Below are 12761 nucleotides of genomic sequence, written 5' to 3' on the forward strand. Positions count from 1 at the left end.
AAAAATGCTATTTTGGACATGCCAAAGGACCACTTTTGCCTCACCAATTGGTGCATCATCACCTATGACTAGAGTTGATCGAACTTCGGAAAATCCTAGGTTCGATTGAACTCGAACAATCCTGAACCTTCCGTATTAGATTGCTGATACCTTACCGGTCTGTGGGGAAGGCCGAGAATGCCCAGGGACCACCTGGAATTCCGGGATACGCCCCTCCTTTTGCACAGACCGTGAAGACATCAGCAGTCTAATGCGGAAGATTCGGGAATGTTCGAGTTCGATCGAACCTAGGATTTTCCGAGGTTTGATCAATTCTACTTATGACCACAGGCAGATAGAATACAGATACTGTGGATTCATGACCCCGATGCTATCTTTGAGACATATTTAATCAAACCCCTTGATGTTATACCTTCTGTTGGCGCATTGAATAAAGATTCAAGAGCCTTGAGTAGCCCCATATAAGGACTAGAATAATTTCTCACATGGCATATCATCTTGACACCATAACAACCAATTGAGGCCTAAGGAACAATATTTGGGGGATCAGGGTCAGGCACACTGTCAGGAACCCACTGGTGCAAGGTAAGGGAACTGATGGGGAGACACGGTAAGTGTACCCTGAATTGGTCCCGACCCACTGTCCCTGCCTCACACAGTCTTAAGCAACTGCGGGCAACTAGGCAACTGTCCCTAACTTAAAAAGTTAGAAAACAGACAAGACAAAAAAAACAGAAAAGGATGGTCAGGAAGCCGAGGTCACAACAAAAAGCAGAAGTACAGAAATGTAATCCAGAGAGTGGTTAGGTCTACAAAAGCCAAAAGGTCAGGAAAGCAAGATAACCAGGACAGCCAGGTACAGAACGCCAGGGTCAGATGAAACCTAGGGATAACACAGAGATGAACACAGGGAATACCAGAACACTGGAACGTAGTCTAATAGCCAGCATGGAATTTAGGGCACTGATACACTTTGTAGGAACTCAAAGACCCAGTCCAGAATGCGATTGGACAACACACAGAAACAAAAACAGAAAAGGTGAATGAAGAAGCCAAATGTCAATTGCTAAAGCAAAACAAAATTAACCTTGAAGTGGCCAGAAAGACATAAGCAGAGGAAAGATGGGTGGGGCAGAGGAAACTATTAGCAGAATAGAAGGAGTAAGACGATGTTCAGACAGAGCTCAGAATGCAGATATCATAGAATAAACACATATTCAAGGCCAAAAGCGCAGTCTAAGGGCCCTATTCCACTGAACGATTATCATTCGCATAATCGTTAACGATTAACAATCTCAAACAACCGCTATTGCGAAAGACCTGAAAACGTTAACTCATTTCCATAAAACGATAATCGTTACTTATGATCGTATTTGCGATCGTTTTTACTTTGCTATTTCTTCGCTATTGCGTTCGTATCTACTGCGAACGACCGAACGATGTCTTGTTCAATGCGAATGATTTGTGAACGTTTTGCGAACGAGCAAAGATAAAAATTGGTTCAGATGTTATAAAGCGATCAACGATTTCGGTCGTTAATCGTTAACTGCATTTCAACCGAACGATTACTGTTTAGATTCAAACGATTTAACGACAATCTGAACGATAATCGTCCGGTGGAATAGGGCCCTTAGTTTTATCTTACGGACCAAGGACAGCTCCAATGTTCCAACAGGTACAGTCTTAACACACACTCAATATAACCTCTAGGAGTTTAGCTTTAGGGGAAGGTGTTAGCTAAGGATAAGGAGAGTACTAGTCTCTCTGCAGATAGAATACCATAATTGTTAAATGCTACATAAAAAAAAAAAACAATGGCTAATCAGCTAGAAGAGAGCAGGGAGGGACTTCACAGTCAGCCACAGTGAAAATAAATACAAGCAAGAACACTCAATGTGGTGGATAGACTGGTTAGAGATATAAAAGGCTCTGTCCCAAAATAAAGGAAATAATGACTAGTGAAGTAAGGTTAAGGGTTTACAGATAGGCCAACAATGGCTCAGACTACCCCCTCGGGCAATATTAAGACAAGATATTGGTAGGGGAAGGCACAGTAAGCATTGTCTCACATTGTGGTGGATAAAGTGTCAAACCTAGTAGGTGGGATGACAAAGTTTATCAATGTTAGCATTATTCATGCCTGTGGGTCATCATTTGTAGCAGGTCTACTATACATTAAGGCGTTTAATTGATTGACAAGGACATAGTGGGCAAACTCATGACTAGTGTACAACATCTAGCCATTAGCCGGGCAAGTGAAAAAACATAGTCTAAAAAAAAAAGTCAGCAGTGTCAATACTTACAGCCCCTCAAGCTGAAAATAGGCCCATCTGCAACCATTTGGAGAAGTTCCCAACTACTTTAAGGCAATTTGCGCCCTGTGTCAGTGAAAAGAGACATATCCAGGGCCGGCATTAGCACAGGGCTTACTAGGGCAAGTGTCGGAGGACACAGTGCCTCCAGGGGCAAAAAGAGCTAGGGGGCCCGTTGTGATGATGTTCAGCCTGCTAACTCTAGTGTATGGTGAGCGCTGAACATCGAAAGACAGAGAAAAAGCAGGACCTTTGAGCGTCCTGCAGAGAGAGAGGGATGGAGGACCTGATCACATGAGCCACAGGTCCTCAATACTACAATGTGGAGATTGGCCGGGGCAGACAGGAATAAGGAGAAGACAGTAAATTCTGTGTGTATGTGTGTGTGTGTTTGTTAGTTAGTAAAAAAGTAGGTGTGTGTCAGTCAGTAATGTGTGTCAGTCAGTAAGGTGTACAGTATATCAGTCAGTAATGTGTATATCAGTCAGTAATGTGTGTCTGTCGGCAAGTTTGTGTCAGTCAGCAATGTATGTCAGTCAGTAAGTGTGTTTGTCAGATTATTTGAAGTATGTGGTGGAAATGCAGGAAGGGGGAATAAAGGACTTTTTTGAGTTAATGGAGGTAAGAAAGGTGGATAATATCCCAAGGGATTTGTTGCGATGGAGTTTAGTAAGAGTCTGGAGGCGGATAGTGAAAATAACGGGAATAACTGGGGCTCTAGAATGTACACCATTAATACAGAATGCCAACTTGCCAGAAGTCCAGAAGATAGAGGAGTTGAAATATTGAAGAAGTATGAGATTGATCAAAATTTCTCAAATTTGTGAGGCTGAAGTATAATAAAACTGGAAGAAATAAGTGAAATAGCAGGAAAAAAAGATCATGTAGTTAGGATACAGACAGCTGAGGAAAGCACTAGAAGCCTCCAAAGGAAGCCAGGAGTTAGTGGTGGAGCACTCGGATGCCGTTTCACGGATTATGAATGTGAGAGAGAATACTAAGGGAAACATGTCCAATTTTAGTAAGATGATAATGGGGTAAAAAGGGGACACTGTGGTGGTTAAATTTCAAAAGAAAGGGGAAGTGATTATAGGGAATTGTGATAAAAATTTTTGAGAAGAAGTCTACAAATGGGGATGTTTGGGTCATACAGATAGAAGGCAAAAAATAACTCAATTTTTTGTCATGCACAGACTGTATTACACAGGAAAGGATTTTGTTAAATGAGGCACTAAAGGAAGTGAACATTACAAAAGATGTTTAATAGAGAAATCGGATTTAGACCATCGCTGGTGGGGGTGCTGGAAAATGTAAAGCTTTGGGGAGAGGTTTTTGAGGTTATGTTTAACGTATTTGAGATGGAGATAAAAGACAGGTACTTATGTGCCCTACTGGGGGTGGGGGTAAAAACAAAACAGGGTTATATGGTTTTGAGGATAATATATATATTATTTTTTGCGGTAAGGCTGGTAATAGCAAGAAATTGTATAGCTACTAGTGCTCCTCATAGTGACGAATGGAGAAATGTGGGCAATAACATACTAAGCTGCGTTCACACTACGTATATTTCATTCAGTATATTTCAGTCAGTATTGCAACCAAAACCAGGAGTGGATTAAAAACACAGAAAGGATCTGTTCACACAATGTTGAAATTGAGTGGATGGCCGCCATATAACAGTAAATAACTGCCATTATTTCAATATAACGGCCGTTGTTCTAAAATACCAGCACATATTTGCCATTAAATGGCGGCCATCCACTCAATTTCAACATTATGTGAACAGATCCTTTCTGTGTTTTTAATCCACTCCTGGTTTTGGTTGCAATACTGACTGAAATATACTGACTGAAATATAAATATACTAAATGAAATATACGTAGTGTGAATGCAGCCTAAGAGCAGAACTTTGGAAAAGGAGAAAGCAGAAAGAAATGGGGAGTTACTCAGAATGTCTAAATTTGTGGTGGAAGTTTTGGAGCAAAGAAAGTGTGGAGACCGGAGACGGGACGTAGACGTACAGGTAGTTCTCCTGTGTGTGCTGCTGGCACCCACCTATCAACATAGGACATTCAGAGTGCTGTCCTGACTATACCTGACACATATATTACTTTGTTTGATTATTTTCCTTTTGTTCCCAGACCACTAGTGGATAGTGGTACCCGATGGTGATTAACAGCTGGTGCGCAATAATATAATAACTTAAACACAAGGACAGGGAAGCCTCAGAATGTATGGACTGCGGATCCGCTCGGCTCATAGGGCTCCATTATATATGGAACTGTAGACTCGAGTGGAAAATCCAGTTAGGTACCCTACGCAGGCCGCAATTTAAGCGGAGAACAGTGGGGCCCTTATGGATGTGGACTGGGGAGAGTTGGGGTCCTCATGAGGACTGCCCGTGAATAGTTCAAGGGGGGTCCAGGTGGGAGGCCTGAGACTTTGGCCTGTGTCAAGAAGGTGAGATATAAATGAGAGGCTAAAAGTGATATAGAAAAAATAAATATAACGGAATGTGGAGAAGTGAATCTGAAGAATGGATGGTGATGACCCTGTCTTGTTAATTTTGTTTCCTTTCTCTTTGTGCTCTGGTAGATAAAAAGGGGCATGCGTTAGGAGTTAAAGTAGGATATGGCAGGGAGTAGGGTGTCAGAATTGAAGTGGATATAGACTACAGTATTGTATTAAAGGGTGTGTAAGACGGGTGAAACCAGGCCTGTCTTTTGGGAACTGTTGAATGGAAATAGTTGGATAACCTTGCTTAGGATATCAAATTAATATACTGAAAGGAGGTAACGTCAGTTAGTGAAGGTGTGGGATGGAAGTATTTGTTACTACCACTGATTTCTTTTTTTTTAAATGTGTTAATGTATTTGTCAGTGTGTTTTTTGGAAAAATAAAATAAATTAACTAAAAAAAATGTGTGTGTCAGTCAGTAAGTGTGTGTCAGTCAGTCATGGTCAGCTTCAAGCTTCTGCGGGCCCTTGGGCGACAAAGCCTCAGTGGACCCCTCATCCATCCACTATGCACAATCACTTGAAACACCAATGTGTATGTCAGTAATGTGTGTTTGTGAATGTTAGTGGTGTCTCAAGTGATTGTGCATAGTGTGTGGATGATGAGTGCATAGTGGATGTACGGATGATGGGCCTGCTGAGGCTCTGTCGCCCAAGGGCCTGCAAAAACCTGGAGCTGGCCCTGGACATGTCAAATAGACTTTCATTATACGGCGGTTTCTTAACACAGAGCTGGGAGAGAAATGTGCTAAACACAACTTCTCCAGGCTTACTCTCCAGAACAATCATGGACTGAACACTTAGACTGTGACCAATCAAAACTTTTGACATACTTCTGTGGCATAAAAAAAAGGAAATTGACTGCACTCCAATACCTCTGTTTACACTGTAGGTTGCTTGCTGCATGTGGCTAATGTTCAGTCAAAAAACAAATAGTGCAACAGCAACCTACAGGTGCAAGTTCTTACCGTACATACTCCCCCTAGTATACACACAATAAAAACCTGCTCTATAGATATAAAAAAATTAGGATCTTAGAAAACCATTTGATCAAACAGAGTGTACCATGTCACCACGTTACGGTGTCCTCAGAGACATGGTCCTATCTATAGAACAGGTTTATATGGTGTGTATGCTGGGGGAGTATGTATGGTAAGCACTTGCACCGGAGGGTTGCTGTTGCACTTTTTGTTTTTTTTGTCTGTACTTTAGCCACATGCTGTGTGCAACCTACAGTGTGAACAGAGACATAGAAGTGCTGCCATTTTTTTTCTGTGGGGTGTGTGGCTATTTCATGTTGGCTTGCACTCCATCCATGTCCAGTGGGTGCTTAAAAAAGAGATTAGTTGGATCCTATCTGCTCAGTTGTAGGCTTGTTCAGCCCAGGAGAGGCCATTGCTGGTGTGGGAATGCTAGAGTAGGACCATGTCTCTGAGGACACCTTAACATGGTGACATGGTACATTCTGTTTGATCAAATGATTTACTAGGACAATAATATCTATAGAACAGGTTTTTATTGTGTGTATGTCAGGGGGTAGTATGTACGGTTGACCCCTGCACCTGAAGGTTGCTGTTGCACTTTTAGTTTTTTGTTTCATATCTCTGTGGCATATCAAATGTTTTTATTGTTTTTTTTTTGTGACAGTGCATCTCTAATGCTTGGGGGTTCTTATTAATACATTATGAAAAATACCTGTGACAACTTAATTTTTAAATATTTTCCACAGCATTCAAAACAGAGAATATACACATCTATTGGCTTTTCAGTTTGCAATTGAATCTATTAACAATCGTACAGATATCCTGCCAAATATCACTCTGGGATATCACATATATGACTCCTGTGGAAATGAAAATAAAGTAATAAAAGATGTTCTGCAGATAATGTCTGGACACACAGTGACAGCTCCAAACTATTCCTGTATGGAGAAGGATGCGGTGGTCGGGTTTATTGGAGATTTACTCTCTGTTACTACTCTCCCTATGGCCCAGCTGTTAAGCTTCTATGGCTATGCACAGGTGAGTTACTGTATTATATCCCCGACAACTTTACAAGGAAAAATTCTTTGTTGTCTATATGTACAGTATACATGGTTTTGGACATGCTGGTGGTTTCTGGTGTTTTGGATACTACTTGTCACGGTGAGCAGGAGTGGTAACACACACCTCCGAACTCACGGCAACCAGACCTTGGTTTGGACAGGTGTTGAAGTTGAAGAATGTAGGTGCAAGTACGGCAACAGAGATAACAGAGTCCCACTTTAAACAACTTCTAAACTTTACTTGAAAAAAGTATCTTAGTGTAAAAGGTTACAAACGGTGCACTTAGTGCAAAAAAAATAGTCAATACAGGTAGATAGATAAGTTGATAGAAGAAAACAGTTACAGGTTATACGGACTGGATAGGAGGGCCCTTGCCTACTGTACTAGGTGTTTGAAGAAATCCTTATACTCGTGTATGGATGAGTCTTAGTTATCTCACCTAACCGTCTTCTGTCCCACAGTGTTTGGTTTCCAATCCTTTTGGAGTAGTACAAGTCCCAGGTCTCTGCTCAAGGTAGAGCTGGCTTGTAGTGTCCTTCTTTTAGAGATGAGCGTCTTGTCATTAGAGAACAGCTGAACTTGCACTGTGCTCTACTACAGGTCAAGTATTGAGTTTGTCTGTCCCTTTTCTAAGGCTGTTGACTGTCCAATTTTAGCTAGTCTGTCTCCGGCATAGGGAAGGGTGAAGATTCCCTTGTCTCCAGTTTCCCTAGGAGTCTAATCTAGCAACCCATGGTGGTTGGGAAGCTTGTGTCAGGAACAACTATAGAGGCACTAAGTAACTAAAGGAAGCTTTTACTATGAAGAAAGAAGTGTATGTGTAGCTAGACCTAAGTCTTATCTGCAGCACAAACACAGTACAGACCCAAAGTTTGGACACGCCTTTTCATTCAAAGAGTTTTCTGTATTGTCATGACTATGAAAATTGTAGATTGTAGAGGCATGCTATTCCATCCAGTTTGCATTTAGTTGCGGATTTTTCAACAGAACAATGACCTCAAACACACCTTCGGGCTTTGTAAGGGCTATTTGACCAAGAAGGAGAGTGATGAGTTGCTAAGCCAGATGACTGCAGATTGAAGCCAAAAGGGCCATCAAATGCTAAGCTTCTCTGGGAACTCCTTCAAGACTGTTGAAAGACCATTTCCGGTGACTACCTCTTGAGGCTCATCAAGAATGCCAAGAGTGTGCAAAGCAGTAATCAAAACAAAATGTGGCTACTTCAGAGCCATCAGAGCCGCACGCACATGTACCAAGCTGTCTACAAATACATTGCTGAACAAGACCCCTGATGAAAAGTGGCAAAGGAAACGGCGTTGGGTCATTCGAACAACTGTATCAACAAAAGGAAAGTAAAAATCTGCACAGATATATTTGAAAGTTTATAAAGAGGTCTATTGTTTACCAGCTTGTTTTGCACTATGGAGCACATGCAAAGACTACGGGGATAGTGCATATATACAAAAAAGCGGCTACAAGACCAAGAGACTGTTGCAATTTATGAATTAAGTTTACATGGTGCGTTGTTTACACAAAGGCCGGGACAATTAGTTAGATTAGGATGGTGGCCGGTTTGTAATGAGTTAGCAGAGTATATCACGTGTGTTTACAAGTTTATTATTTTAAGAAGATAAATTAATAAAGATTAAAGATTTTAATGTTTTCTATCAATCAGTGACTTATATATATATATATATATATATATATATATATGTATATATATATATATATATATATATATATATATATATACACACCGTGTTTCCACAAAAATAAGGCGCCCTCCTAAAAAAAGACACCCCAACTACCCTTCCAACAAGCCTAATGTAAGTCATCCCACCAAAATAAGGCACCCCTTCTCTAAACTAGGGTGTCCTTTGAAAGTAAGGCTGGCCGTTGCCACCCACCACCACCCGGGAGTCACTTAATCCCCTTATGGACCTTCACAGCCAGCGCCACAGGCATACTGGTCCATGACCCCCACGTCCTTCACATGTCCCACTGCACGCCGCCACAGCTTGACACATGCTGCAGCACCGGTGGAAAGGACCTTTTTTTCTAGTCCATGCCATCCTAATAATAACACGAAGCCCTAGCTTAGAAATGGATGTTATCTATCAGAAAGCTTCCACTACCAACATTTTAAAGTGCATAAAAAAGCTAAATACATCAAAGAGATGTTTTTATTGAAATATAAAAAACCCCCACACCCCTTATTAACCATTTGACCAAATTAATAGAAAAAAAATCTGCCAGTCATCAACATAGTCCTTGGAATCCAACATAGTTCTCAGGATACTGGTATCTGAAAAACAAAAAATGAGTAAATTAAGGGCGCTTTTTCCTGCTGTGCTAGTGATTGTCAAGAGAGGGGAGGGGTAAGTGCTCTCTGTCCACTGAGGAGAAAAACATCCATCATTTTGAGAGGTGTACAGATTGCTTACTGTCAATCCCACAGGGGGTTAAGTGGGGAGAGACAATGGAAGACATTTACTATTGAGTCTAAAATGTGCAACTTTTCTATGGAGCATTTGTCTGTTTTTTACCCAGCCAAATAGGACTAATTTAACAAAATATTTTTTTAATTTGTGGGGAAAAAACTGTATTAAAATACTTGCAAAAAAGTCTGGTACTGACCAGATGTTGGCCTGCACCTGTTCGTGTATCTTTTTTAAATTTCACAAATAATAAATTGGGGCACAAACCCATATAAGAAGAATTTTGAGTGAATACTCAACAGGCAGCTTCTAAAAAATATTCACCCATCGACTAATGGTTCTTAAATAAAACTTGGACGTCTCTGCTCCCGTAAACATATTACGAGGCACGATCAATACACTAATAGCGTACCGCTGGACTGAAGATGCGTACAGAAACAGAGACTCCTGTCTGACACCAGAGTCCCTGCTCCAAGACTGTGCGAGTGTCTCCACTATCAGCTGTGTGTGTGCCCTTATAAGCACACACAGCTGACAGGAGGCTCAGAGAGGGAGCAATCAACTCTCTGCTCTGTGCCATTCACTTCCAGATAACAGGCTGTGTCAGGCCTGCAATCAAGAAGTTATCTGGTGCAGCTAGTAATGTCTTTCTGGTCATGCTGCTCCATGAGATTAGTAAGCAGCCTGACCGGCGCCAGTGCGGGGATGCCGGTGCCACAGCCCTTTTTTTGAACCCCAGCCCGGTTCCTGAACATGCATCCCAGTGGTGGTGCCAGTTTATTCATAGAAAAAAAACTTAAAATGATGTACCTGATGGTACATTATCTTTAAAGAAATGTATTCAGGAGATGGGGGACAAAGCAGGGGGGCTACAGGGGAACACAAAGGGGGGACACATGTGGAGGACTATAGGGGGACACATAGGAGGGACACATATGGAGGACTACAGGGGGACACAGGAGGGGAACTACAGAGGGACACAGGAGAAGATACTACAGGAGGGGGACTATATGAAGGGCACTACAAGGGGACTCAGGAGGACTACAGGGGGATATACGAGGGGGACTACATTGGGACACAGAATGGGGGATTATGACTACATGGGGACACTGGATGGGGATTATGACTAGATGGAGCCACATAAAGGGGGTTATGAGTGCATATGGACACAAGAGGGGAGATTGTGACTACAAGAGGGGGATTATAACACTGTGGAGGTGCAGAGGGGATCTGATTAAGTGTCAGGGCAAAAGGGAGGTATTTACGGCGTGAAGGGGCTAGTTGCTGTGTGGATGACAAATAGGGGGAGCTATTCGTGTTTAGGCACAACGGATGGGGTATGGTATAGGGGGGAGGAGGGTGCTGGAAAAGTATGGAGTCTAAAATGTTTGCCCAATAGATGATGCAAGGTCAAGTTTTCGCTAATAGAAGCCTTCATGATGGCCTGGACCAAATGGAGGAGAGAAGAGAAAGTGGGTGACTAATGAGAGAAGACATCACCTGTAAGCCACTGAATGTAATTGCATACTGATCACTGTACTATTACTATGTTGGGGTAATGCTGGACTCTCTTCAATGGTTTTTATTTAGTAGCAGTACTGGTATTGTAAAATCATTAAGCAGTTGTACTGTGTTCAAGATGTGGCAGTATTAGTTTCCCCTTGTGTAATGGTAATATTTAGTCAATATGGGGGGGGGGGGGGCGGGGGGAAGGTGATCTGTGGTCCTTGTTGAGGTATTATTTAATGTTTATATAATGTTGATCTTAGTTCTTGCCCAAGCAGCAGGAAAGCTAGAATTGGCCCTGCACAGACTGCTGCCTGAGGCCTCAAACCACTTCTGCCTAATGGCAAATACGGCCCTGAATGGATGCAGTTCAACTGGAATAAAATAGATGGTGACGTATGACTACTGATGGTGAATGAGAGTGATATAGGAAGAAAAAACAAAAACAAAACAAAAAAAATCTTTGCTTTGTGTAGAAAAAAAAAGTCTTGTCTGTAATCACTGATATCCTTCCTTTGTCCACATATTTTTCCTTTCCTGGATCAACACCTATTTTGTCTACCCTAGATCAGTTACGGAGCCACAGATCCTCTTCTAAAAGACAAAACCCTTTACCCAAACTTCTTTCAAACAGTCCCCGATGACACAATATACTATAAAGGATTGGTGAAGTTACTGGAAAGCTTCCAGTGGAGCTGGGTCGGGATCATCACATCAGATGATGACAGTGGACAGCGAGAGCTACAAGAACTAAAGAAACTATTCACATCTCATCAGATCTGTGTGGAATTCAGGGTTAAGATGTCCATAGGAAATGTTAATATTGTTCCTTTGGAGTTGCAGACGTGTTCTACTGATGTTATACTTATCTGTGGATCCTATAACCTGGCGTACATGAAGTTCTTGTACAATGTCGCTCATGTTCTAAAAAACAAGACTCTTATACTTCCAAGCTCATGGTCACTTGCAAGAGAACTAATTTTTATGGAAGCTCCGGCCAACTGCAGCTTAGTGTTTGCAGTCCCCAGACACTACATAACCGAAATGTATGAATATTTTAATAAGGTCCAATTATCTGATCGACCTTATGACATGTTGCTGGAGGAGATTTGGATGCTGACGTTCAATTGTCTATCAAAAAATAAATTAAAGAACTACCTTATTTCACAGATGAATCAGCAACATTTAGGCCATTGTTCAGGAGAAGAGCAATTCAAAGAGCATTTCTATTTTACGGAAGATTCAACTCCTTACCAAGTGTACATTGCAGTCTTAATAATGGCACATGCATTGCATAATATAAACCTTATTCTTGATAGAAATGAAAAACTAAAAAATGTAAAAACATATGAATATAAATACAAGGTGAGTGTAAAATACAGCCTAAGGGCCCTATTACACGGGGCGATTATCGTGCGGAAAATCGTTATGTCATCCGAATTTAAACAAAAATCGTACATATGTCGTTGATCGTTCATTTAGTTCTGACCCTAAAATCATTGTTAATATTTAATTGTTAATAATTGTTTGCTGTAATTCCACATTTGTTCACTAATCATTCAGTGTAATTCCACATTCGTTCCTTCTTTTGCTGGGACCAGATGGAGTAAACAATCGTACTAACGATCTTAACTAGCGACTATCGTTCTGTGTAATATGGTGAGCGATTTCAGGTCAAGGGTCAGATTATCTGACAGATGATCTGCCAAAGATTTGAAGCCAAAACCAGGAAAAGACTATAAGCAGAGATCAGGTCATAAAGGAAAGCCTGAGATTTCTCCTCTTTTCAAATCCAGCCCTGGCATTGGCTTCAAATCTTTGACAGAAAATCTGTCAGATAATCTTTCTGTGTAAATGGGCCCTAACAAGGGTACATTTGATGGATAATGTGTTTTCCCTTAGTCCCATCAGCGGCACAATAATGGGGTATTCTTGCCCCTGTGA

At 41.4% G+C, this 12761-nt stretch overlaps 1 protein-coding gene across 1 annotated transcript in view; it reads left to right on the forward strand.

Moving 5' to 3' along the window:
- Positions 1 to 2971: 2971 nt before the first annotated feature.
- Positions 2972 to 12761, forward strand: part of LOC138796490 (vomeronasal type-2 receptor 26-like) — a 38285-nt gene continuing 28495 nt past the window's right edge. Inside the window, exons 1-3 of the mRNA XM_069976096.1 lie at positions 2972 to 3135; positions 6558 to 6849; positions 11385 to 12182. Coding sequence (XP_069832197.1) covers positions 2972 to 3135; positions 6558 to 6849; positions 11385 to 12182 — 1254 coding nt within the window. The remainder of the gene's footprint in view (positions 3136 to 6557; positions 6850 to 11384; positions 12183 to 12761) is intronic.

The sequence above is a fragment of the Dendropsophus ebraccatus genome, chromosome 7, assembly GCF_027789765.1.
Source record: "Dendropsophus ebraccatus isolate aDenEbr1 chromosome 7, aDenEbr1.pat, whole genome shotgun sequence".
Lineage (NCBI taxonomy): Eukaryota > Metazoa > Chordata > Amphibia > Anura > Hylidae > Dendropsophus > Dendropsophus ebraccatus.